Source organism: Heloderma suspectum, chromosome 2, assembly GCF_057233095.1.
Source record: "Heloderma suspectum isolate Gila_16-S chromosome 2, 16-S_ref, whole genome shotgun sequence".
NCBI classification, from domain to species: domain Eukaryota; kingdom Metazoa; phylum Chordata; class Lepidosauria; order Squamata; family Helodermatidae; genus Heloderma; species Heloderma suspectum.
The window spans coordinates 405,526,615-405,554,529 of record NC_139459.1 but is presented as its reverse complement, the minus strand read 5'-3'; the positions used below and the strand labels follow the sequence as shown (position 1 = coordinate 405,554,529).

General features: G+C 51.9%; 1 protein-coding gene and 1 long non-coding RNA gene across 2 annotated transcripts in view; both read right to left on the bottom strand.

Moving 5' to 3' along the window:
- Nucleotides 1-27,915, bottom strand: part of LOC146356740 (uncharacterized) — a 563,405-nt gene that overhangs the window by 428,342 nt on the left and 107,148 nt on the right. The gene's annotated exons all lie outside the window — the stretch shown is intronic.
- Nucleotides 441-15,385, bottom strand: LOC146356742 (vomeronasal type-2 receptor 26-like). The gene is made up of 2 exons (XM_084832662.1): nt 14,928-15,385; nt 441-2,126 (listed from the first exon to the last, which is right to left on the bottom strand). The coding sequence occupies exons 1-2, from the start codon at nt 15,131-15,133 to the stop codon at nt 1,793-1,795; spliced, it is 540 nt and encodes a 179-aa protein (XP_084688788.1). The 5' UTR covers nt 15,134-15,385; the 3' UTR covers nt 441-1,792.

The window sequence follows — 27,915 nt, the reverse complement described above, 5'->3', positions numbered from 1 at the left end:
CATGGCCGCCGCCATTTGCGTACGCGCGTTGTTGTTGTTGTTTTTTTAAAGTCAGCCGTGATAGGCTACGTAAATATTTATGTAGCCTATCACGTTTTTGTTTTTGTTTTAACTGGAAATGGCGGTGGTGGCAGCCGGTCGGAAGACCGGCCGCCGCCAAACCGCCGCCGCCACCGCCGAACCGCCGCCGCCGCTGCCAAACCGCCGCCAGAGCCGCCGCCAGAGCCGCTGCCACCAGGAAGATATGCCCAAAGTAAGTCTCGTCCCGGGGGGGCGGGCCGTTCCGCCACCGATTTTGGGGGGCTGAATGCGCTGGCATTCGGCCTCCCCGAGATCCGTGGCGGAACTTTCGTACATCCCTAATTCCAAGACAACCATTCTGGAAGTGCACAATTCATCACCATGTTCAGCAGGGACATCCAAGATGAGAAAGGTATTACCTGCCATGGCTGCAGCCTCTGAACATCCAGCCTGCCTCCACCCTCTGCCACCCTCCTCCTGGATCTGGATGAAGAAGCGGCATCCAAGGCACGGGCCACAGCCTGGATGGTGTTGTAAATGATGTAGCTGTCAAGAGACAGGATCATCTCCATGTCCCCTGGGCGCAGGGCCCCCAGTCTCTCCTTCTCCGTGCATCTTGTCCAGCCTTTCACAGACAACGCATGCTTTGAGTATGAACACTCAAATGCTTTCCCAACAAACTGCCTGATAATTAAAGAAAAGCGCCAAAAGTGTTCATATGGTTTCCTTTTATTTTTCTCGATAAGGAAGGAAAATATGCCATGGATGCGCGGGGAAGGTATATGAGTCATCAGTTCCAAGGTGAAGTCCCACACAGCTGTTATGATCCAGACGGTTCCTGCCCTGTGCTTTCTAAAGTAGTCACCGTAGTCTTCTATAACGTACATTGCATTTAAGAAAGAGCTGGTATCTGCACAGTAAACAAAAACATTGACTTCTCCTGATTTGCGAAATGAAGCCGGATAGAACTTCATTTGGTTTGCACTCATCATTCTGGAGAATCTTTGCGTGAAAACAACACAAAGACGGTTCCTGGTGAGCTCAAGCGTCAAAGTCCTCATGAACCTCTCTCCATTGTCCGTGTCCGAAGCGATGAGACCAACCAAGGTCCACCTGAAATGCAGGAGCACTTTGGCAATCCCCTGGTACTGGGTTTGGTCTTTGGGAACCATCGGGTAGAAAAAAGGGAACTGCGCTTTATCATGCAGAAGGTGAGAAATAAATGTGTAACTGACCTGGCAAGGAAACGAGGACATCAAGGTTATGTTTTGTTTCAGATCAGAGTTGAAATATTTGTCCAATCCCACTTTAAAGCCATCCCAATTGGTGGCCATCATTACACCCTCTGGTAGTGAGTTCCAACCTTTAACTAGGTGCTCTGTGAAGAAGTACTTTCTTGGAAAGGCTGGCGCTGTTTCATATGGACCCAGGAAGCCTCCTTGTCCACCACCCCCTTTTTACTCTTTAAGTAAAATGAAATGAGAAGATGCCTGTGGCTGCAATCCTAAACATACTTAGGAAGTACTAGGTCCCACTGAATGCAATAGGATTTACTTCTCAGTAAACCTGCATAGAATGCACTGCATAGGTTATCTCAGGGTCCCAGCAAGGCATAGGTTTTCCAGAGAGTTTGAAGGTGTTTTACACCTTAAGGGAAACCTCTCTCAAATCACTTGCAACCCTCTGAAAAACTATATCTCCAGTCTCACTGGGAACATCCACTGCCCACAGTTTCAGTTGTCTGAAATTAGACACAGTTGCAAATGTGGAATTAGACTCCGCTTGCAGCTGGCCCATTCCTCTCTATCCCAACCTGTGGGATTTTGTAGATACCCAACATGGGTGAAATCAGGGTGCAGATGTCAGAGTCAGATCCCTCAAGAACAACCGATGGGTGATTCTGCCTTCCACATTTGTAGTTGGGAATATTCGCGTGCCCAACAGAGAGCAGGCTGAATAAGGCATCTGAAGTCATTCGTTCATCAAAGTAGTTCTCATGGATGTTGTAGCCCAGGGTGATGTTGGGTAAGATTCTGGGATTCTGGTTGATATCCTGAACAGCAAACAGGGAGGACAGGATCTTCCAGTAGTATCTGCCATGTTCCCTGAAAAATATACAATGGAAATAACATATTCATACCTGAGACGGATAAAAGGAAGGACGTCGTCACACAGCGCAGAGTTAAACTATGCAATTTGCTACCTCCAGATGTGGTGATGGCCACCAACTTGGATGGCTTTTTAAAAAGATTAGACAATTTCACGAATGGTGACACTATCAATAGTGTGACAGGTTGGGAGGTTATTGTGCCCGGTGGAAGGAGATGAACAAGCAATCAAGTCTGCCTCCCTCCTTATCTCCTTTCATAGTGTACAACCCAGATTCAGACACGAAAAGACCTGCCAGTTTGAAGACCAGCAGCTAAGGCTATCCCACATTGGTCCAACCTCCACAAAGCCAGGAAATGGGAGGCTAAGGCTAATGCCTTATCTGATGTGCCCCATGATTAGTCGTGGCGTTGTGCAATGTCACAAATTGTGCTTGCTTACAACTTACGCTCCCTGCACCTGCGCTTTTCCTGGGTCTTTCACTCCCACATTCCGATTGGAGGATGGAGTGCCTGGGATCAGCAAAGATGCTCCATGTTGTCCATCCATACTCTTTATTATGGTCATTTAGACCCGTTCAAGTTAAAAAGTACAGAGAAATATATAAATTTCAAGACACAGGCTACAGTTTCTTCAGCTTGACTAAGTCCAGCAACTTGTTTCTTGGGCACATGGTGCTTAGACAGAAATTAGTCACCTGTTCTGTGACAAGTGGGATCTTATCTGAGAGACAGGTAATTACCCATCTTTCATCTCACTGGCCTGGGATGTTGGTCAGAAGAGGATAAGTTACGTGGATTCTCAAATCAGAGTACAAATTACAACAGAAAAGTACCCGTATCAAAGTTTCAGGGACTCCTGCTTTGCATGGACCCAATCTGTTCCGAAGGGGAACGGTCAGAAACCTGCCCTGGAGCACTGCTGTTGGTAGGGCATTTGGCCTTGTGCGTAGAAATGCTCTACCAGCTTGTCTACTCCTAAGGTATGTCAAGTAAGCAGGTGAGATGCCATAACTGGGCAGAATCCCATGGGCCACTGGAGAACAAGTTCTGTTAGCCAGAGAGTACAGATCCTGTCTTTCAATATCATATAGTCTCTGGGTCAGACGTTGCAAGGATACGATGCAAGGAAAATGCTTGGGCTTTTTCCAGAGCAGAATATGTCGGCTCGATTCATACAGGGAATCTGCATGAAAACTGATTCAGTGATTTAGCTCTGACTCCTCTGAGGGCTGGGGGAATACTCTGACCACCTCGGGTGTAGTAGAAATGGACAACAGCAGATGCACTGCAATTTGCAGAACTGAGTGGATTTTTGCGTTCTAAGTTCCACCTAAGATTATATTGGAAATAAAGCCCCAGGTACTTAAATTCTTTGACCAGTTCCAAAGTATTTCCCTGTAACGTCCAGTACAACTTTTTCCATGACTTAGAGAAAACCATCATTTTAGATTTTGCAAAATGTATAATCAATGAGGTTTTATCACAGTACTCTGAGAAGGCCTGTAATGGTCATTTCAAGCCCACCTGGGTTAGAGATCATATCACAGCATCATCTGCGTATAACAACGAGACCTGCCTTAAACCAAGCAGGGGGAGGGGGGTGTCCTTCTACCAGCAGCAATGATGGAGCTAAGTCATTCAGAAATAAATTGAATAAAATGGGGGCCAAAAGACAAGCCTGTTTTACACCCTTGTTTGTCATGATTCCATTTGTCAATTGGCCTTGTTGACCACAACGGACTTGAAGACATGTTTGCATATACAAGTTATGCATAAAAAACCACCGTCTTTAATCCATACATTTTTTTTCTAGCTTATCCCAGAATAATTTTCTTGAGATAGGGGCTGTATTTCCATGACAACAGAAGGGTGAAGCAAATGGAGGAATCCCGGATTTTTCATGGAATCAGCATGGCTCTGCACAGGACTCGACAAAGGAGTGCACCACGTCAATATAAGTCACTGACAGAAACATACTCGAAGGTGGGGGGTGGGGGGATGGGAAGTGAACGTCATCAGACTGGCAGGGACTGCTCAACCAATAAGGGAGGCTCCTCCTCCAGGCTCTACTCCCCTTTCTCCTACCCCCTGGTTAGGTGATGAAGCAAAGGATTGAAGCTGGCATTAATTACTCCCCAAAAGCTGTGAACCAAACAGCAGAGACACGCAGCTTTGGAAACAGCATTTCACAGCCATTACTCCACCTTTCACCCAATGAGTACGTGATGTACCCTGGGTCTACTTAGTGTTTTTGGCTTAATGGCAATCTCAGCAAATTTGGGAACAAGCCTCATTGACTGCCATGGGAGTTACTTCTGAGTAGACTTCCCTGACCTATACCTGATTCCACCATTTCCCCCCCCCCACTTTCCCTCTAAAAAACAGGCTTCTGCATTAGCAGGAACCCCTGAATAAAAGCGCTATTGTGCAATAGCACAAACACATGATAGTGTTATTTCGAGACAGAGTTATACAGTGAAAGCGAGATAGCGACATAGGGGGTGTGTGTATTCCTGGATAAATGCCCAATAGTTTCTTAGAAAGAGATAGTGGGGGTGGGGGTAGAAGTGCACTAGGAACTGGGGCTTTTTCACTATTGCGTGATAGTGATGCTTTCTGAATGCGCAGCTGAGGATTCTGCGGTAGCTACCTCTGGAACTGTGATCTGGCTGGGGACTGAGATGTGCACGCCACCCCACGGAGCTTTTAGTAGTGTAAGCCTTAGCCCCGACGGAGTAACAACTTCAAATGTACAGTTCACAGTCCGCAGGTGGCGGCTGCTGGTGACTGTGGAGTGCTTACTTCAGGTTCGCGATGCCATGCTAAAGCGCTGTTTCAGTTTAATCCCTTTCTTAAAAGAAGAAGAAGAAGAATTCTGGTTGCCTGCCAGGACACGGCAGATACATCAGGGAAACACAGGCAGGGAAAACCCTGGGGAAACTCCCCTTGTCCAGGGTCACGGTGAAAGGCACACCTCTGGGCAGGGCTAACACACTGGAGTACATGCAGGCGGTTGGTGTACACCACAACGGATGCGCAGACGAGCCAAATTAAGGAAAAGCATTGGACTATAAGCAGTCTCAGGAAATCCGGGTTTGCAATAAGCTCCAGCATGGCTGCTGGATGGCCACAACGTCATGCATCCCTAGCAACCTCCATATGCAGCCAGTTCGGAGTACATCGCTCGTGGAAACAGACACAGAGTCAAAAGCCCCTTTCAGCTCAAAAAAGGCTGTAAATAATTTCCCCCTGCTTGCTTTAAGATATTTCTCTGCAAAATGAGCTAGCACAATATATACATCCAATGTGGATGTATGAGAACAAAATCCAATTTGTTCATGTCGCAGGATGTCTTGATCCTCCATCCAGGTTAGCAGTTTTTCAGACAGATGCCTTGTATATAGCCCTTTTCCGATAACGGACAAAAGGTTTATTGGCCTATAATTCCCCAGAACCTTCGGGTCTCCCTTTTAAAAGATAGGATCTATGGTTGCCTGAGTGCATGCTTTGGGGAACCTCCCAGTCTGATTACGAAGACTTAAAAGCGTTGCCAAAGGAGAGGCCCACCACTCTAGGTGTCCTTTCAGTGGTTCCGGTGCTATGGAATCTGGGCCTGGGGATTGCCCCACTTTAAGTTGTCCGAGAACTATTTTGATTTCATTTGTGCTCCCTGGAGGCCTCTCGGGGGAATCTAAAGATGAATGATTTGTACGATCAAATGGGGAAAGTGAGGGATCATAGAAAATGCTAGAAAAATAGGCTTCTCATACCTGGACTGGAATTAAGCAGTCAGCTGAGCCTGTCCTACTTTGGAGAGCTCCTGTAAATGGGGTCCAAAAGAGTTTATTTTTATTTGTTAGTGAAGCATTTATCAATAGTTCCCCTTTTTCCTTTTGTGCCGCCCTTTTCTTTTTAGCAATAACGCTTTTACATTTCTTTTTTAACTCATAACACTCAGTGGGGAGACTGTTTGATTTATTGTTGTGATAAAAGCAGTCGAGGGAACTGCTTCAAGGCCTTCTTAAAAGCCTGCAGTGACAGCGCATGGCGGACCTCCGATGGCAGCTTGTTCCGAAGGTGTGGGGCCACTGCAGAGAAGGCCCTCTCACGTGTGGTCACCCGCCTGACTGCTCTCACGGCTGGGCAAGTGAGAAGAGCCTCTCTTTCTGATCTTGAAGTGTGGGCAGGCTGATATGGGTGTAGGCGGTCCTTCAAGTAACTTGGCCCCAAACCGTGTAAGGCTTTAAAGGTCAAAACCAGCACTCTGAATTGGGCTCAGAAATGCACCGGTAACCAGTGCAGCTGGCACAGGATAGGCGTTATGTGATCGTATCAGCTTGCCCCCACCAATACCCAGGCAGCCGCATTCAGCAGAAGCTGGAGATTCTGAACCATCTTCACAGGCAGCCCCACATGTAGCTCATTACTGTAGTCCAGCCTGTGGATAACTGAGGCAAGGACCGTCCTCCCCAGATAGGTCCGCCGTTGGTGTACCAGCCTAAGCTGGTAAAAAGCACAGCTGGGCACCGCAGCCACCTGGGATCCCCCTGTTAGCTCAGAGTCCAGGAGGGCTCCCAGACTGCACACTCGGTCTTTCAGGGGGAGGGCAACCTGGGTTTCCCAACCCGCGGTACCTCCGTTTCTTTTGTCTGGATTAAGTTCCAGCTTGTTCACCCTCATCCATTCCAAAACAACCTCCAGACACTGGGTCAGGAGTTCCACAGCCTCCCTGGGATGTACAGATGGAAACGAGAGGTAGAGCTAAGTATCATCCGCATACTGATGACATTTCAGCCCAAACCTCCTGATGACTAGGGATGGCGGAGAATTCCACCATGGATTTCAGTGAGGCTGAATGCACTGGCATTCCACCCCCCGAAACCCGTGGCGGAACGGCCTCCCACCCCCCGCCCCCCCACGGATTCCCCCCCGGGATGAAGCTTACCTGGTGCAAATGTTCCTGCAGCGGCAGCTCCGACGGCGGCTCCAGCAGCGGCGGCTGGTCTTTTGACCGGCTGCCACGGCCGCCATTTCTATCTGCCCTTTGCCATGATAGGCTACGTAAGTATTTACATAGCCTATCATGGCAAGCAAAAAAAAACCCACACACCCATGGACGCAAATGGTGGCGGCTACGGTGGCCACCATTTGTGTTCCCTTTTTTCCGCAGTTTTAGCCTATGTAAATATTTACGTAAGCTGTTATGGCGAAAAAACAAGGAACGCAAATGGCTCCCACTACGCCATTTGTGTTCCCCTTTTTTTTCTCTGTAATAGCCTACTTAAATATATACATAACATAAAACGGCGAAAAATAGGGAACGCAAATGGCGGCCGCCGTGGCCACTGCCATTTTCATACATTGGGTTTTTTTGTTTTTTGTTTTGGCCTGCCATGATAGGCTACGTAAATGGAGTTCCGCCATTTGCGTCCGCAGCAGCCTGTCTGCGGCTGGAACTCTGGGTGCGGATGGCCCTGGCTGGCTGTTCTGCGGAGCTGCCGTGGAGCGGAGCCGGCCGGGCAGGTTTCCGGGGGGGAGGACTGGATCACCTCCCCCCCGTCAAGGATTCTGGGCGGAGGGACAGAGCACCTCCCCCTCACTGCAAATCAATTCCGTGAAAAGGTAAGCGACTTTCGTACATCCCTACTGATGACTTCCCCCAGCAATTTCATGTAGATGTTAAAAAGAATGGGAAACAAGATAGAACCTTGCGGTACCCCACCGGCTAATGGCCATGGGGTGGAACCGAAGTCCCCCAGCACCACCTCCTGAGACCGCTCCTCCAGAAAGGACCAGAACCACTTTAAAACTGTGCCTCCCAAGCCCAATCCAGATAAACGATCCAGAAGGATGCCACGGTCGATGGTATCAAAAGCCACCGAGAGGTCCAGAAGAACCAACAGAGTTGCACTCCCCCCCATCCATTCCCTGGCATAAGGTATCAACCAGGCTGACCAAGGCTGTTTCTGTCCCCTAACCAGGCCTGAAACCTGATTGGAATGAATCTAAATAATCAGTTTCAGCCAAAACGGCTTGGAGTTGTGAGGCCCCCACATGCTCCAGCACCTTGCCCAAGAATGGCCAGTTTGACACAGGGCCGTAACTATCTGGAACCCTGGGACCTAAATCTGGTTTCATCAGCAAGGGCCTCACCACAGCTTCTTTCAAAGCTGCAGGGACCTCACCATCCCTCACGGAGGCATTTACTACCTCTGAGGTCCAGATATCCAGCCCAGCGCTGGCAGATTTCACAAGCCAGGATGGGCCAGGATCGAGAGGGCAAGTAGTAGGCCTCAGTCCTCCAAGCAGTCTGTCCATGTCCTCAGGTTGCACAAGCCGAAATGTATCCATAACATGACTAGATGGTGCACCAGCCCCGTCCATATCAGACTCTGTCAAAACGATGTCATCCAAGTCAGGGCAAATTGTTCACAGTGGGCATCACCGCCAAAGAATGAGATCTCAAATGGATTCTTACTTGTGTTCAATCATATTTATTCCGAGTCTTCCTCCATTTGCGCTCTAATCGTCAACACAGTCATTTCATTGCCCTCAGATCCCCAGAATACCAAGGAGCTGACACAGTTCTACGACTAGGTCGAGGACATTTGGGAGCGATCATATCGATAGCCCGGGTCATCCCCTCGTTTGAAGCGGTGACTAGGACCTCGGTAGGATGGCCAGCTAAGCCTGCAGGAAAATCCCCAAGTGACCTCAAAAATCCATCCGGATTCAGCAGTCTCCAGGGGCAGACCATCACATTTGGCCCCCCACCCCTGCGGAGGTTACAGGTGGCCTGAAGGTCAAAACTGATCAGATAATGATCTGTTGACGTCAAAGGAGTCACTACTGGCTCCCCCAACTGCAGATCATTTTCTCCCAATCCAGCACAGAAAACCAGCTCCAAAGTGTGTCCTCCCACATGCATTGGGCCAGACAGTATTTGAGACAGGCCCGTGGTTGACATGGTGGCCATGAAAGCCTGAGCCGCTCCTGACAAAGTAGCCTCGGCATGAATATTAAAGTCCCCCAAGACCATCCAGTTCGGGGTCCTCAGCGTCACGCTCCTGACCACCTCAGTCAGCTCAGGCAGGGAGACTGCTGGGCAGTGGGGTGGGCAGCACACCGACAGAAGCCCGATCCTGTCTCGGGTGCCCAACAGCAGGTACACACACTCAAAACTGGCTGACTGTTGGATAGGCAATCTGACCAGGGGGACGGAATCCCTACAGACCGAGGCTACCCCCCCACCGCACCCCTCTAGTCGAGCTTAGTGCTGCACAAGAAATCCAGGTCGGCACGTTCTTCAGCTGTAAGCTCAGAACGGATGTGACCTTCCTGAGTAGCCGACCTGGCGCTCAGCAGCAGCACCGTCAGGCTAGAGGGGGCTGCAGGCAAGACACCAGAGCCACTGAGGTGGGAAGGTGGACTGGAGGGGGACAGCGCACGCAGGTGTCTCAGGCGCCTGCCCTCTCCCGATGCCGTCGCCTCCCAGCACCGTAACACCCTCTGCCAGCGCTGCATCCAGGGGGCCCCAACGTCCTCCGCGGTAAACGCATTTCAGGCCACTGACACCACATTCCCGGGTATGGTGAGCTGATGGCGCTCACCCGCATTACGGACTGACTCTGGAGGAGGCGAGGTGGCAGCACCTCCCCAGGAGTAGATGTTCCCTCCACCGTTTTTGCTGTTGTGCCTGCGTCTTCCACGGTGGAGGGGGATTCTGCTGTGCACTCCTGCACAGCAGAATCCTGCACAGGTTAGAATTACCCACCCAGCCCTGATTTCCATTTGACATGAATTTACTGATGCCTGATCAAATAGGAGCCATGACTGTGGCTCTTGTTATAAGCTAGGCTGTGTGGGAGAGAAAAAGGAACACAATCCCCTCCCTTGAATTGGGACTGATATCACTTCCCAAATCAAGGACAGAGTTCATTAAAAACATCAAATAGAAGACAAGAAGGGAAGCAACGCAGGTAAAAAAAAAAGTGAAATACAAAACTTCCCAGCCTGTGGTCACTCAGCACAACCAACCATGTGATGTAAGGCTCTCATGCAGTGAGTGTAATACATCTGGAGAGACAGCTATGTTCCCGACATCCACTTTATTGATGCTGTAATTCCTCATTATTCCCCTTGGCCAAGGGAGGGGCGGCGTGAGTAAAAGTGAGCTCTTCCACCAGGGGCAAAGGAAGGCGCAGATCACGACTCACCACCCAGTCGAGGCCGCTTGAAGGAGAATCACCTCGCCTGGCTCTAGGAAAGGGAATGCCACGAAGGGCTAAAGACTCCATCCGTCCCCCCACAAACGCAAGGAGGACACTGCCTCGGCGAACAGATGCTCACAGCTAAGGGGAAATAGATGCTGAGAAACAGCTCAGCAGCTAGGGATGTCAGAGAATTCCATGACGGATCTCGGTGAGGCCGAATGCCAGTGCATTCGGCCCCTGAAAACCATCGCAGAACAAAGCCCCCAGCCCCCCAACCCATGAAAGGCATCCGGGACGAAGTGCCCGCCGCCCCCACCCCATGAAAGGTGCACGAAACGGAGCACTTACCTGTGCACGAAAGGTGCACGAAACGGAGCTCCCATCTGTGCTGCTGTGCGAATGGTGGCCGTCCTGCGGTCACCATTCGCGTCTTCCTCTTCAGCCGTGATAGGCTACTTAAATACTTACGTAGCCTATCACGGCTAATGCAGGAATGCCATTTGCGTCCCTTTCTTTCGCCATGATAGGCTACGTGAGTATTTACGTAGCCTATCACGGCAGGGGGGGGAACACCAGCGTACGTGAATAGCGGTGGCTAACGCCATTTGCGTACGCTGGGGTTTTCCCCTGCCGTAATAGGCTACGAAAATTTTTACGTAGCCTATCATGGCTAGGGATGCCGGAGAATTTCTCCACGAATCTCGGGGAAGCCGAATGCCAACATATTTTGCCCCCTGAAATTGGCGGTGAAATTCTCCGCCACACCCCCCCCCCCCCGGGATGGGACTTACCTCCTTCGAATGTCCCTCTCGGCGGCAGGTCCTGGCAGCGTTTCGGCAGCGTTTCGGTGGGGGCGGGGGCGGCGGCCGGTCTTCTGACCAGCTGCCACCGCTGCCATTTCAAAGTAAATGTAAAAAAACAACAACACACACACGTGATAGGCTACGTAACGATGGCGAAAATAAGGGCAACGCTATTTGCGTTATCCTTATTTTCACCATAGTCTATGTAAATCTTTACGTAGACTACCCGGGCCCAAATAAGGAACGCAAATGGTGGCACCCATGGGTGCCACCATTTGCGTACGTGCTTTTTTTTTTTCAAAGTCACCCATGATAGGCTACGTAACGATTTACGTAGCCTATCATGGCTGACTTTGGAAATCTAGTGTGTGTTTTTTAGTAAATCACGTGTGTGTGTGTGTGTGTTTTTACATTTACTTTTGTATTTCGCGGCCGGGTAGACGGGGCGCTTCTCCCCGGCCTGAATTTCGGTGGCGAGTGATGGGGCGCTTCTCCCCGGCCTGAATTTCGGCCAGGCGAGGCGGGGCGCCTCCCTCCCGCCATGAACTTCGGGGGGAGAACTGAAGCGCCTCCCCCCCCACTGCGAAGCAAGCTGTAGGACCAGGTAAGGGACTTTCGTCCATCCCTGATCATGGCGAAAGAAAGGGACGCAAATGACAGCGGCTACGACAGCCGCCATTTGCGTCCCTGCAGGGCTGCCCAGCAGCCTGGATGTCCAGCTGTGGGCGGCTGGAGCCGGCCAGCGGCTCTGCGGCTTGGCCGCGGAGTGGAGCCGGCCGGCCAGGATTCCGGGGTGAGGGACGGAGCACCTCCCCCCCCCAGCGGAACCCGGCGGAGCCAGGTAAGTGGGGCTTCGTACACCCCTATCAGCAGCATCACAAAAGGCGACTGGTCTGCTGGCTGTATATTCACTCCAACATCACTCCGACGTCAGCAAGACTTTCTGTACTGGCCGCTGGGGAAGGCGAGTGGGAGGGTGCTATGGCTCTCGTGTCCAGCTCTGGGTTTGCCATGGCACCTGGCTGGCCACTCTGGGAACAGAATGCGGAGCTAGATGGACCCTTGGTCTGATCCAGCACAGCTTTGTTTGTGTTCTTATTAGCCCACATGGCCAAGAGAGGTCCCCATCCGGCCCGCAGAGGCTTGGGCAGCTGCCACCAGCCCCTTTGTGATGAATATTCCCCCCGTAAGACTTTGCATTCTAGTCTGCGCCTCTCGCAAAACTCCTGTACCAGCCTACCTAATACACTGCCCTGCAAATATTAATCAGAAATAAATGCAGATACTGGTCTCTCCGTCTCTCATAAGCTACAAGCTTTCCTTTCAAAAGCATATGAAATGCTGCGACTTTTCGCTGACCTCAGAGCTGGCTATGGCTAAAATAACGTGGGGTAAACAAAGTAAAAACGTGACCCTCTGTAAACTCAGAAGAACATAAGAACATAAGAAGAGCCCTGCTGGATCAGACCAAGGGTCCATCTAGTCCATCATTCTGTTCACACAGCAGCCAACCAGCTGCCCATGGGAAGGCCACAAGCAGGACTTGAGTGCAACTAGGGATGGCAGAGAATTCCGCCACGAATTCCAGTGAGGATGGAGTCTTTCGAATCCGCCCCCCCGGAATCTATGGCAGAACGGCCTCCTGCCCCCCCGCCCCCCCGTTGAATCCCCCGGGATGGCACTTACCTGGGGAGGATGCGGCGGCGGCGGTTCCAGTGGCAGCAGCGGTGGCTGGTCTCCTGGCTGGCCGCAGCCGGGCTGCTGTGGCCGCCATTGCCGTCTTTGTAGCTGTGATAGGCTACATATGAATTTACATAGCCTATCACACCTAACCCCCCCAAAAAAAACCCAGCGTACACAAATGGTGGTGGCTACGGTGGCTGCCATTTGCGTTCCCTATTTTTCGCCGTTCTAGCCTATGTAAATATTTACGTAGGCTTTTACGGCAAAAAAAAAAAGAAATGCAAATAGCATCCACTACGCTATTTGCGGTTCCCTTTTTTTCTCCGTAATTGCCTACGTAAATATTTACATAGGCTAGAATGGCGAAAAATAGGGAACGCAAATGACGGCCGCCGTAGCCACCACCATTTGCATACACTGGGGTTTTTTTGGGGGGGGGCTAGCCATGATAGGCTACGTAAATTCTTTTACGTAGCCGCCATTTCCATCTGCAGCAGCCCGTCCGCAGCTGGAAATCCAGCTGCGGACGGCCCTGGCCAGCTGCTCCGCAGCCTGGCCGCGGAGTGGAGCTGGCCATCGAGGATTCTGGGGGGAGGGACAGCGCGCCTCCCCCCCCACAGTGAAAGATTCCGCGAAAGGTAAGTGAGTTTCATACATTCCTAAGTGCAACAGCATCTTCCTGCCCGGGTTTTAGGGCAACTGGTGCACATCGGCTCACTGCCTCTGGTCCTGGAGGGAGCACACAGCCACCAGGACTAGCAGCCATTGATGGCCTTTTCCTCCAGGAATTTGCCCAACCCCCTTTAAAGCCATCCAAATGGGTGCCCATCACTACATCCTGTGGCAGCGAGTTCCACAGTTAAACTACGTGCTGTGTGAAGACATCCTTCCATTTGTGTGCCATGAATCTCCCAACAATCAGCTTCATGGGATGACCCCATTGGGTTCTAGTATTTTGAGAGAGGGAGACTACGTCTCCCTATCCACATTCTCCACACCAGGCATAATTTTGTAGACCTCTGTCCTGCCTCCCCTCACTCTCCCTTGTTCCAAGCTAAACAATCCCTCCCTCACTCACCCCCTGCCCCCGCAGCTAGACAGCCAAAATTGGCTGTCTTGCAGAAAATGCAGGGCAGGAGGACTGCAGAGGGAATGATTCCCTCTGTGCTTCTCCTGCCTTGCATTGGATAGGGGGTTGCATCCTAGTTTGGAGGCAGCCGCCTATCTAAATAGGATGGTGCCCTAAGGAAACGCTTTTCCAAATGAGCCATAAATGTACTTTAAAGTGCAGATTATTAAAGCCTTTCTAAATATGGGAAATAGAGGCTTGCATACATACTGCTGCAGTGTGTGATTAATGTTTATATGCCTTTACCACAGAAAAAAATGGTACTGCCTAAACAAAAAATCCCATATCCCAGTTCCAATTTCTTATCGAACACCTTAATGTAATTGTTTGTATTAGTCCAAATCAATTGTCCTATGTGCTACTGGAGGCCATGGACAGCCTTCTCCTCCAGGAATTGGTCTCACCCTCTCTTAAAGCCATCCAAATTGGTGGCCATCACTACATCTTGTGGTTGCAAATTCCGTGGTTTAACTCTGTGCTGTGTGAAGGAGTCCTTCCCCTTCTGGCCATTTGTGGTCCCTCTTTGTCGGCTCCCTCCTGCTTCACTACAGAATAGCTGCAGCTCAAACACATCCAGTAACACCGACCATCATACTTGGCAGCAAGGTGGGGGGGGGGAGAAGTGGCATCTGCTGCCAGGGCTGACGAGAAAAGTGGGTCTTTGATCTGCACATGAAAGCTGCGACAGAATGACCCGATTGTCCTCTAATAGGTCACTACATTTTCCAAAACAACCTGGCCAGCTGCAGCACATGACAGGGCAGGCTGGGCACCGGATGGGGCTTTACTTTCAATGCACCCACAAAGTCTTCCCCCAAAAGCAACAGTGGAAAAGCTATTTGCCTAAGGAAGGCAGGAGATGATGGGGAAAATCCCTGGCAAATAAAGCATAATTGGACCTAATGAAATCACAAGAGAGAGGAGGAAGAGAAAGTCACTCTGCCACCATGACTACGTGATGACTTACCCGGAAAGATGGCTGCTAGAAGGCGGCTCCTTGAAATTGCTTGCAAATGAAAAAAGCTGTTTTTCTGCAGAGACGACCCCGCCAATGAGGAGTTCTCCTGGCCTGTAATAACTCACTGGGCTCCTTCTCCCCCTTTCCAACGTCAAGGGGAATTTGGCCTGGAGTGTCCCACAGGCTGCCTGGGGCAGCAGCAGCAGCAAAATCATCCGGGGAATGCCCGGCACAGCCTCCGCCGTAGCGTCTGCTCCTCCCCACTGATTAGAAGAAGAAATGGGAGACGCCAAGGCCCCCTTGCAGGACCAGCGCTTCTGTGGATTTCCTAATTGAGGTGGAGCCTAATCGAAAACCCCACACCCCCACAGTCTGCCTCCCCTCCCCTCAACCTCCTCCCAGGCACTTTGTGGCACAGGAGGCATTTATGCACCAGTCCTGTGTGCCTGGATGCCTGATGTCACCTCATGTTGCTCTTGCATATGAGGTTTATGCCAAAAGCAAAATTGGGGGATGGGCGGGTGAAGAGCCTGGAGCTTTCATGAGAATAATAATTATTATTATTGTGAATAATTATAAGGAGAAACTTCCTGGAGTCTCTGTGCAGCTTCACGCACAGCTGGAGAAAACATATTTATGAAAATCCCCCTCTGGGGCTCCATCTTCTGATGTGGATTATGGAGGGGCAGATGTGCTTGACAAAGTGCTCATGAGAGGGCACATTCACATTCTACAAAGTGCCCCATGATCTCCCGATGAGCAAACTAGCTCAAAGTGGGCTAGATGAAACAACGATCCGGTGGATCCACAGTTGGCTACAGGATCGGACTCAGAGAGTGCTTCTCAATGGGACCTTCTCAAGCTGGGGAGAGGTAACGAGTGGGGTACCGCAGGGCTCAGTCCTGGGCCCAGTGCTCTTCAACACTGTTATTAATGACTTGGAGGAGGAGGTGCAGGGAACATGGGGATGGAGGAGAATTCTGCCACGGATTTCAGTGAGGCTGAATGCACTGGCAGATGCGGAGGCGGCGGCGGCTCCGGCGGCGGCTCCGGCAGCAGCGGCGGCGGCTGGTCTCTCAGCCGGCTGCTGCATCTGTAAATGGCGGCCATCGTAGCGGCCACCATTTGCGTCCTTCCAGGCTGCGGTGATAGGCTACATAAGTATTTACGTGGCCTATCACGGCAAAGAGCTGGGATTAGGGATGTACGAAACTCACCTTTTCGAAGGGTGACATTCGTGGTGGGGGGGAGGCGCAACGTCCCTCCCCCCGAAATTCTGGCCGGGGGGGAGGCGCTCTGTCCCTCCCCCCCGAATCCTGGCCAGCCGGCTCCGCAAATGGCGGCAGCCGTAGCCGCCGCCGTTTGCGTCCCTGCAGTCAGCCGTGATAGGCTACATAAATGTTTACGTAGCCTATCACGGCTGATTTAAAAGAAAAAAATAGTGCGTATGCAAATGGCGGCGCCCATGGGCGCCGCCATTTGCATTCCTTATTTTGGCACGGCTTAGTCTACGTAAACATTTACGTCGACTAAGACGGCGAAAATAAGGGGAAGGCAAATAGCGTAGCGTCTACGCTATTTGCATTCCCCTTATTTTTGCCGTCTTAGTCTACGTAAATGTTTATGTAGACTAAGACGTGCCAAAATAAGGAACGCAAATGGCGGCGCCCATGGGCGCCGCCATTGTCAAAGGCTCCTTGGAGGACTCTCTCAGTCTAATCCAGTAGCCAAGTCCAGACACAGACAAAGGGATTCCTTCAAAGCTTTATTCTTCTTTTACAACTTAACAACTATACCGTTTGCAACTAGATCTGAGCAGCAGAGTACCTATGCCCTAAGTTGGAACAGTTGGTCCCCGTTTGAAAGGGAATTACTGGAAGATCCCTGAACTTAAGGACTAGGGAGAGTCCCTCCCCTTTTCCCTTGGATCCTCTGGGTGCAGCTGTTGTTTGCGTGCCAACCGGGCACTACGCCTCCTTTCCGCACCCTCCATCTGGCGCCGCTCTCTGCGTCGGCGTCGCGCATCCACCCAGTCTGCTATCTGTGCCTGGTCACTCCCTGGACTGCTTTCTAAGCTAGGAATGCTGGTGGGAGGAATCTCCGTCAGCTGTGGGCCCTGGGAAAGAGGAGCGCGCTCCTCTCCCAGGAGCGACTGCTCTTCCTCAGAATCAGAACTACTCTGGGACTCCATGGGCTCAGTGTCCACCCTGACAGCCATTTGCGTACACGCGTGTGTTTTTTTCTTTAAAATCAGCCGTGATAGGCTATGTAAACATTTACATAGCCTATCATGGTGTTTTGTTTTGTTTTTTTACTGGAAATGGCGGTGGCGGCAGCCAGTCAGAAGAGCGGCCACCACCGCCGCCAAACCGCCGCCGAACCACCAGCTGCCACCGCCAAGAAGATCCGCCCAAGGTAAGTCCCATCCCAGGGGGGGCGGGGGGGCAGACCGTTCCGCCACTGATTTTGGGGGGCTGAATGCACTGGCATTCGGCCTCCCCGAGATTCGTGGCGGAATTTGCTGACATCCCTAGCTGGGACGCAAACGGCGGCTGCTACGCCAGCCGCCATTTGCAGACTCAGCAGCTGGCTGAGAGACCAGCCGCCGCCTCCGCCTCCACCTCCGCATCTGCCAGTGCATTCGGCCTCACTGAAATCCATGGCGGAATTCTCCTCCATACATTGCACCCCTGCTCTTTGCCGTGATAGGCTACGTAAATACTTACATAGCCTATTACGGCAGCCTGGAAGGACGCAAATGGCAGTCACTACAACGGCCGCCATTTGTGACCGCAGCAGCGCAGCCACGGCCGGAACTCCAGATGCGGCTAGCCCCGGCCGGCGGCTCCATGGACCTGCTGCGGAGTGCAGCCGGCTGGGGAGGATTCCGGGGGGAGGGACGGAGCGCCTCCCCCCCACCGCAGATGCCCCAACACAAAACCAGCTAAGTGTTTTGTACATCCCTAAGGGAACACATATCAAATCTGCAGATGACACAAAATTGGGCGGGATACCTAATACCCTGGAAGACAGAAACAAAATTCAAAGTGATCTTGATAGGCTGGAGCACTGGGCAGAAAACAAGAGAATGAAATTTAATAGGGATCAATGCCAAGTTCTGCACCTAGGAAAAAGAAACCAAATGCACAGTTATGAGATGGGGGATACGTGGCTCAACCACACTACAAGCGAGAAAGATCTTGGAATTGTTGTCGATCACAAGTTGAATATGAGCCAACAGTGTGATGTGGCTGCAAAAAAGGCCAATGCTCTTTTGGGCTGCATTAATCGAAGCATAGCTTCCAAATCCCGGGAAGTACTAGTTCCCCTCTGCTCAGCACTGGTTAGGCCTCATCTTGGGCACTGTGTCCAATTCTGGGCACCACACTTTAAGAATATGCAGACAACTGGAGAGGGTTCAGAGGAAGGCAAGAAAGATGATCAGGGGACTGGAAACCAAGCCCTATGAGGAGGGACTGAAAGACCTGGGTGCCAGTATTGATTCTGAGCGCAGGGAGAGAGTTAGCAGCTCAGATTCAGCAGAGGAGCAGCCAGAGCTGGGGGACGTCTTTTCACCAGCCAGCTCAGGTATGGGCAGGCGTGCTTCTCAGGTTACTGTCTCCCAGATGGCCGGGCATGAAGCTGCATCCTTACCCCTTTCTGTGAGGAGCAGTGAGGAGGAAGAAGCTGTGGTCTGTGACCAGAGGGATGCCAGGCAGAGATGCAGTGCTAAGTGGGAAACGTCCGGGTGGAGCTTGGATGTTCGGACTGGTTAGCGAGGCGTGAGAGGCTAGCAGGGGAGCAGCAGGGGAGGGGCGCGACCTCCCTCTCTCAGTCAACCTAGCCAGACTGCTGCCCTTCCAAACTGCGGGCAAGCCGTCATGGTTCCCTTGACTCCCTCCTTCCTCCGGCACTCACAGCACGCCAAAGAGAGGCTTCAGTCTCCCGCCTTTAATTCATTGTCCAGAGGTTCATTACAGATGCAAACCTCGAAGACATAATAATGGGCTCAAGTGATAGGAATAATGGGCTCAAGTGACAGGAAATAGGGGTGTACAAAACCCCACTTACCTGGCTCCTCCGGGTTGTGCAGGTGGGTGGAGGCGATCCGTTCCTCCCCCCAGAATCCTCGACAGGGGGGGAGGCAATCCGTTCCTCCCTCCCGGGATCCTGCTTGGCTGGCTCCGCTCTGCAGCCAGGCTGCGGAGCTGCTGGCCGGGCCAACCTGCAGCAGGGCCTCCAGCCGCTGCCGAGCTGGTGCAGACGCAAATGGCATCCTGAGTAGGGGGCGCCATTTGTGTCCCTATGGTAGCCTGTGATAGACTACGTAAATATTTACGTAGCCTATCACGGCTAAAGCAGGGACACAAATGGCTATTTTAATGGCCACTACGCTATTTGCGTTCCCCTTTTTTTCGCCGTTTTATCTTATGTAAATATTTACGTAAGATAAAACTGTGAAAAACAGGGAACACAAATGGCGGCCACCGTAGCCACCGCCATTTGCGTACGCCGTTTTTATTATTATTATTGGCTTGCTGTGATAGGCTACGTAAATAGTGGTGGTGACCTGCAAGGAGTGTGCGCAATGTTTGTTTTCTTGCCTGAGAGCAACATGGCCTACACCTGCAACAAGTGCAAGTTGATCACGCTGCTGGAGGAAAAAGTAAGTGGACTGGAGCGGCGACTGTCGACCCTCCGGGGAATAAGAGAACACGAAGAGTTCTTGGACAGAATGGGGGAACTACAGCAGCAAAGGGAAGACCAGAAGCTTGAAGAGCAACAGCAAATGAGGCAGTGGGAAATGCTGAGGTGAAGAAAAGTGGAGTAGAGGATACTCCTTGGACAAGGGTGACAGGAGAAGAAGAACTAGCCGCCACTCTGCACCAGTGGAAGCAGTGGAGCTGTGGAACCGATTCCAGGTACTTGCGGATGAGACTGGAGGACAGCCTGCAGAGGAAGAATCACAGGGGAACCTGCAGAGGCTGAAGGTCAGTCAAACAGAGGCGATGAAAGCCAGGCCTACAAGAAGAAGAAGAGAAGAGTGGTAGTAGTGGGAGACTCCTTGCTGCGTGGGATCGAGACCCAAGTATGTCGCAAAGACCCGTGGACTCGCCAGGTATGTTGTCTCCCGGGAGGACGGATTAGAGACGTGACTGAAAGGTTGCCTGCACTCATAAAGCCCATCTGATGGTTAGGCCTCATCTGGAGTACTGTGTCCAGTTCTGGGCACCACACTTTAAGAAGGATTCAGACAAGCTGGAGAGGGTTCAGATGAGGGCAACAAAGATGAGCAGGGGACTGGAAACAAAGCCCTATGAAGAGAGGCTGAAAGAACTGGGCATGTTTAGCCTTGAGAAGAGAAGACTGAGGGGAGATAGGGTAGCGCTCTTCAAGTACTTGAAAGGTTGTCACAGAGAGGAAGGCCAGCATCTCTTCTCAATCATCCCAGGGTGCAGGACACGGAATAATGGGCTCAAGTGACAGGAAGCCAGATTTCGTCTGAACAGCAGGAAAAACCTCCTGACTGTTAGAGCGATACGACAATGGAGCCAATTCCCTGGGGAGGTGGTGGGCTCTCCCACACTGGAGGCTTCAAGACGAGGCTGGACAGCCATCTGTCAGGGATGCTCTGACTTGGATTCCTGCATTGAGCAGGGGGTTGGACTCGATGGCTTTGTAGGCCCCTTCCAACCACCTCCCCAGGTAATTGGTTCAGGTAATTCCCCAGGTAATTTGTAGGCCCCTTCTATGATTCTATGATTCTAAATACTTACGTAGCCTATCATGGCAAAGACCAGGACGACAATGGCGGCCGCGGCAGCCAGTTGAAAGACCAGCTGCCGCCGCCGCCGCCGGACCCGCCGCCATCCGAAGCATCCGCCCCAGGCAAGCCTCGTCCTGAGGGAAATCCACAGGGGGGGAGGCCGTTCTGCCACGGATTTTGGGGAGCCGAATGCCAGTGCATTCGGCCTCACTGAAATCCGTGGTGGAATTCTCCGCCATCCCTCTTGGGGACTGAACGGTGCCGGAGTGTGCTCTCTGGTGTTTCCCACTGCGAAGCCCTCCACAAGTTCCTGAGGTCAGTCCAGCCTCCTGCTCTCGCACCCGCGAGGGATCGCTGGGTTTCTTGGTCAGTTTCGTCAGGGGACAGACGTCACTCGCTGCGGTGGCGTTCCTAGTCCTGCACTGCTTCTTGCCGAAGTTGAGGACAACGGCTTGCTTTGCTCTCCACACAACATGGTGGTGTTCCCACCGTGCATTTCTTTAGCTTTTGTGCCCAGGAAAATGCAGCATCAGGGCATTCTCCACAGAGGCGTGCCGTAGCAGCCAATCCGTGTCGAGCGAGGAAGACCGACCAGGCCCCCGATCCCTGGCCATTGCTGGCTTTGCTGCGGGGACAGAGTGGCTGCATGCCTCAGGATGCTGGGGTCTGGAAGAGGAGGAGAACCAGAGAGAACTGGTGTCTTGCCATCTGGTTCTTCAAATAGGGGGTCCTCCTTGGAGATGGGCTTCCCCAGGGCTGGGGCAGTGTCCTGGGGGGCACTTGGGGCTTGGGGTGAGGGGGTGCCTTCCCTTGGGGTGGGGCAGTGCCCTGGGCGCCACTTGGGGTGGGGAGTGCTTCCCTTGGGCTAGAGGAGCAGCCTGGGAGAGAGCGGACCACCCTAAATGCGATTGTCAACAGCAGCATAACACTGAGAAGTAGTCTGCAGATGCTCCACGGTACTTAATACTAGGGATGTACGAAAGTCACTTATCTTTTTGAAGGGTGACATTCGCAGTGGGGGGAGGCACTCTGTACCTCCCCCCAAAATCCTACCCTGGCCGGCTCCGCTCTGTGGCAACTTCGCAAAGCCGCCGACCGGGTGCATCCGCACAGCGGGTCTGTGGACGCAAATGGCGGCCGGCGTAGCAGCCTCCATTTGCATCCCTTCGCTGAGCTGTGATAGGCTATGTAAATATTTATGTAGCCTATCATGAAATAAGCGGGGACAGAAATGGCGGTTGCTACACCATTTGCATCCCTGCTCTGAGCCATGATAGGCTACGTGGATACTTATGTAGCCTATCACAGCTCACCAGGGACACAAATGGTGACCGGCGTAGTGGCCGCCATTTGTGGCTGCAGCCCAGCAGCGGCTGGAGCCGCTGGAGCTGCTGCCAGAGCCACCGCCACTGCCGCCACCACTGCCACCACCACCACTGCCACTGCCGCAGCCGCAGCCAGGTAGGCTCCGTTTCAGGGGCTTTCGAGGGGTGGTGGGGAGGGTTGCTCCATTCTGCCACGGATTCTGGGGGGCCCAATTCCCTGGAATTTGGCCTCCCTGGGATCTGTGGAGGAATTCTCTAACATCATACTTAATACTCCACATTTCCAGCAGCAGCACATTCCAGTGTCTTACCCTCCGCCCAGGAATGCTCCATTTCCAGTGTCTTACCCTCCGCCCAGGAACGCTCCATTTCCAGTGTCTTACCCTCCACCCAGGAACGCTCCATTTCCAGTGTCTTACCCTCCACCCAGGAGCGCTCCGTTTCCAGTGTCTTACCCTCCACCCAGGAATGCTCCATTTCCAGTGTCTTGCCCTCCACCCAGGAATGCTCCATTTCCAGTGTCTTACCTTCCACCCAGGAATGCTCCATTTCCAGTGTCTTACCCTCCACCCAGGAATGATCCATTTCCAGTGTCTTACCCTCCGCCCAGGAGCGCTCCGTTTCCAGTGTCTTACCCTCCACCCAGGAATGCTCCATTTCCAGTGTCTTGCCCTCCACCCAGGAGCGCTCCGTTTCATTATTCCTCCCGGCCGTTCCTTCCTCCAGTAGCCCATCCCACCCTCCTGCCTCTTTTTTGTTTCTCCTTCCCTTCCCAAGCGTCACTGTGTAGTCCTTGGTTACAGAGTATGCTCTGGCCTTATTCGGCTATGTTTTGGGGGTGCGGCGCTTGGCCCCTGTGGTGTGGTTCTTTCTCCCTTTCCAGCTCCTGCAGAACTCAGGCTCCCCTCAGGATGCAAAGCCTGGAGAACAATCCCGCTAATGGTCCTTCAAGCATTACTAGATGACAGCAGCGTTTCTCTCGCCGGCCCGCCGCCCACAGTAAAGGACATCGCTCAGTTTGGGGCAGGACCGGTCTCGCTCCTCAGAGCAACCCAGCCTGTGCTGTCCATGGTCCACCGGATGCTCCCCTGGGCCTGCCTGCAGAGCCATAAACCCAACTGGACTGTGGGCACCGGGCATGAATTCTGGGAATCTCCCGAACAGAGGCATTCCCGCACTCTTTCTTCGTCTTCCCGCAAGGAACCACTGGAATCCGAGTGCCGTCGGATGGGGGGGGTCAGCAGTGATGCCGCCATTCCTCTGTATGTCCCAAAGGCACAGGAAGCACCACTCGTGAGGGTCTGTAGCCCCTCTGACTTAATTGGACTTGTTTATAACCCTGAATAAGTTCAAGGTGCAAAGATGACACCCAGAAGACCTGCAGAGGCGCTTCAGCGGCAGCAGAACAAAGCGCACCTCCAGCTCCAGGACCAGGGCTGCGCAGAGGTGAAATCTCGCCAAAAACTAACGTGGTGAAGGGATGGAATCGTGGGTGTCTTGTTCCACTGGAAATGCAAAACATTGCTCTTAAGTGATTCCTTGTGTTCACGAAATAGTGTTTTAGCGCCTTAGCGTGCAATTGGGAAAGGGGCCAGGAGCCTTGCGGCATCGTTCCTACGGTCCAAGGGACACTAACAAAGGCTACCCATACATCCTTCCCAGGAGAATGCTTGGCAGCCCAGCTCTGAGCAAGCGGAGGCTTACCTGAGACAAAACAGACTTGCAGGCTGTGCTGGGAGCAACAGCTCCCCGGCGAAAGAACGTTCACACGCACTTATTTAGGGATGGCGGAGAATTTCTCCCCAAATCTTCAGGATGCTGAATGCCAACGCATTCGGCCCCCCGAAATTGGTGGGGAAATTCTCCTCCAGCCCCCCGCCCCCCCCAGATGGGACTTACCGTGGCCAAATGTCCCTCTCGGCAGCGGGTCCCGGAGGCGTTTCATCGGTGTTTCGTCGGGGGCGGGGGCGGCGGCTGGTCTCCCAACCGGCTGCTACCACCGCCATTGCAAAAACAACAACAACACACACACCCGTGATAGGCTACGTAATGATTTATGTAGCCTATCACGGCTAGATTTCCAAAGTCAGCCGTGATAGGCTATGTAAATCGTCACGTAGCCTATCACGGGTGACTTTGAAAAAAAAAAGAAGCGCGTACGCAAATGGTGGCGGCCCATGGGTGCCGCCATTTGCATTCCTTATTTTGGCACGTCTAGTCTACATAAAGATTTACGTAGATTACGGCAAAAATAAGGGAACGCTATTTGCATTGCCCTTATTTTCGCTGTAGTCTACATAAAACTTTACGTAGACTAGACGTGCCAAAATAAGGAACGCAAATGGCGGTCCCCATGGGAGCCGCCATTTGCGTACGCGCTTCTTTTTTTTTTCAAAGTCACCCGTGATAGGCATAGGCTACGTGACAATTTACATAGCCTATCACGGCTGACTTTGGAAATCTAGCCGTGATAGGCTACATAAATCGTTACGTAGCCTATCACGGGTGTGTGTGTGTGTTTACTTTTTTTTCGTGGCCGGGTAGACGAGGCGCTTCTACCCGGCCTGAATTTCGCCGGCGAAGGATGGGGCACCTCCCCCCCAGCCTGAATTTTGGCGAGGCGGGGCGCCTCCCCCCCCTTGCCTGAACTTCAAGGGGAGAACCGAAGTGCCTCCCCCCCACTGTGAAGCAAGCTTCGAGAACAGGTAAGGGACTTTCGTCCATCCATACTTACGATCTGGCACGTCTGCTCAATGTTTTTTTCAAGTTGGTCACTCAGTATTGTGATTCAAAATGGCTGGGGAATTTCCAGAAAACAGGGATGCAAGGGGTGTATGCCCCCGCCATGGGCTGCTAAGGTTTGGAGGTGCCACGAAGGTGATGAGCCAGATCCAGGTTTGCTTTCAAGGAGCCTTTATTGAGTACTTACAGCACACAGGCACACCCAATGGTTGGATCAGGCAGCTTCTCTGAACCCAGAGCCATGGGGTACAATGGGTTTTATACCATACATGTCAGCAGTGAGGCAGCATGACAGCAGCAGGCGCTAATTAGCATTCATCTGCAACTTTCCAAGCCATCTGTTCAGAAGGAAAACAATGAGAACTTTCCCAGCACAGACACCTCTAGCTTGGCATGAACAGAGCCTCACTTCTCAGGTGCTTCCTAGGCCCTGATAAGATAAACGGTAGCTCATTAGCATGGAATGTGCTGAGGTGCCGATGTCAACCTTTGACTCTTCTCACAAGCCAAGAGGCCCACTAGTGAGGAAATCGGGCTTAAGCGAAGAACATTAGGGACCTCTAGGCCCCTCTGAAACTACAGGTGGCTTGGTTACAGGCCTGGGGCCATTACAAGGGGCTGGGTCAGTGAAGTCACAGACAGGTGAGCAGCACATGCCCACGGGCAGGGCTATGTTACCAACGCGAGTGCGGAGGATGGGACACACCCCAACAGGACTGCAACCGAGCCGAAGAAAAGAGGAAAAGTCGGACTGCAGCCAGTCCCAGAAGAACCGGTTTTTCGGCCATTAAGTCCTGGGCAGATGCTGGATGGTCATGATGTCATGCAACACACACGACCTCCAGATGCAGCCAGGTTGGAGTAAATGGTTTTATGTCTATTCAGAAATACTCTCCATTGTATTTAATGGGACACCCCCAAATAAGTGACCATTTACACTTAACTGGGAGTAAGGCTTTCTTGAGAAGACATAGATAGGATTGCACTATGCATATTATATTTTTATGTGCTTAAATGTATTCTGAATATCTTGGGCCACACATGATCATGATGGGCCTGGGCTTGGTCCTCAGGCAAAGTCCAATGGGTGATTTCCTCGGGTACATTTTTCGGCACCATGAAAAGGTAGCAAATTGTCAGGTGGACAGTGCAATCTTACACATGTCTATACAGAAATACGCTCCATTGAATGTAATGGGACATTCCCAAATAAGTGAGCATTTACACTTAACTGGGAGTAAGGCTCTCTTGAGTAGAAATATATAGGATTGCATTATACATGTTATATTATGAGTAAGTGCTTGAATGTACTCTGAATATCTTGGCGCACGCATCCTCAAATCGTCCAGAGGATTTCTAAAAATGCTCCCAGTACACAAATATTATCTGCTCTATATAAAAACAGATAGAACCACTGCTATATAGAGTTGTAAAAAGATAAGTTCAACGGGCAACAGTGGAGAAAAGTGCCAGATGGTATACTGTTAAAAGGCTCTGTAATAATTAAAAATGTTCCTCCCTCCCACATCAGCCAATCAGATCCTTAGTATAAGATACAGCAATGCACCCACTCCCGCAGGTGAACAAGGGGCCAGATGGATTTAGGCAAAGGCCCACGGAGTCCCCACTTGCTTATTCAGACTCCTGCAGCCAAAGAGGGAGCCTGGCAGAGGGAGGGGGTGCTATAGTTTAGCTGGGGAGGTGTCAAAGTAGCAGCCCAGCTGGAGGCAGCAAGGATCAGCCAGAGTCAGCAAGATGGCCGACTCCCGTGGGGGAGGAGAGGGAAGGGCCCACGCAGGCACAGGGGGGTGGAGCCAGTGCTGGGCTCAGACCAGATGAATTGCATCCTCAGAGGCTGGTCTAGGGGGCCCAAACAGGGAGCAGCACAGGGGGTTTCTCAGTTGGGTTTGCTCCACAAATACACACCATTTCACACACTACTACATTCACATTGGTCATTAGAGTCTAATTCCAAGACAACCATTCTGTATGGGTACAGTTGATCACCATGCTCCCCAGAGATATCTGAGATGGGAAAGGGAATATCTGCCAGGGTTGTAGTCTCACAGCTCACTGCAGGGATGCAAATGACAGCAGCTATGACAGCTGCCATTTGCGTCCCTGCAGGGCTGCCCAGCGGCCGGATATCCAGCTGCAGGAGGCCGGAGGCGGCCGGCGGCTCCGCAGCTTGGCCACAGAGCAGAGCTGACCAGCCAGGATTTCGGCAGGAGGCACGGAGCACCTACCCCCACCTGCGGAGCCTGGTGGAGCCAGGTAAGCGGGGTTTCGTACACCCCTACATCCAAGGCACGGGCCACAGCATGGACAGTGTTGTAAATGATGTAGCTGTTGAAAAACAGGATCATCTCCATGTCCTCTGGGCGCAGAGCCTCCAGTCTCTCCTTCTCTGTGCAACTTGTCCAGCCTTTCACAGTCAACGCATGCTTTGAGAATGAACAATCAAATGCTTTCTCCACAAACTTGTCAATAAAAGGGAAAAAGTGCTGAAAATATTCATCTATTTACGTAGGCTAAAACGGCGAATCCAAAAGGGATGCAAATAGCGCCCGCTATGCTATTAGCGTTCCCCTTTATTTTCGCCGTCATAGTCTACGTAAATATTTACATAGACTAAGACAGCCAAAAATACGGAATGCAAATGGCGGCGGCTGTAGCCGCCGCCATTTGTGTACGCAGTTTTTTTTTTTAAACCCAGCCATGATAGGCTACATAAATCTTTACGTAGCCTATCACATCGTTGTTGTTGTTGTTGTTTTTTACAAGACTGCAAATGGCAGCAGTGGCAGCCAGTCAGAAGACCAGCCACCGCTGCAGCCGCCGCCGCCGCAGCTGCCACCGGAGCTGCCGCCATCCGGAAGATCCGCCCCAGGTAAGTCTCGTCCCGGGGGGGGGGATCCACAGGGTGGTGGCAGGCCGTTCCTCCACGGAGTTCAGGGGGCCGAATGCACTGGCATTCAGCCTCACTGAGATCCGTGGCAGAATTCTGTATATTGGCTGTATATTGTCGCCCTGCTTATTTAACTTATATGCAGAGTACATCATGAGAAACACCAGGTTGGATGAATCACAGGTCAGAATTAAGATTGCTGGGAGAATTATCAACAACCTCCGATATGCAGACGATACCACCCTAATGGCAGAA

Excerpts from the sequence above, each read along its gene's own strand:
- LOC146356742 (XM_084832662.1), bottom strand. The coding sequence starts at position 15,133 with ATGATTTTGCTGCTGCTGCTGCCCCAGGCAGCCTGTGGGACACTCCAG. Across the intron at positions 2,127-14,927 it reads TCTAGCAGCCATCTTTCCGG|GGAACATGGCAGATACTACT; the intron begins GTAAGTCATCAC and ends TATATTTTTCAG.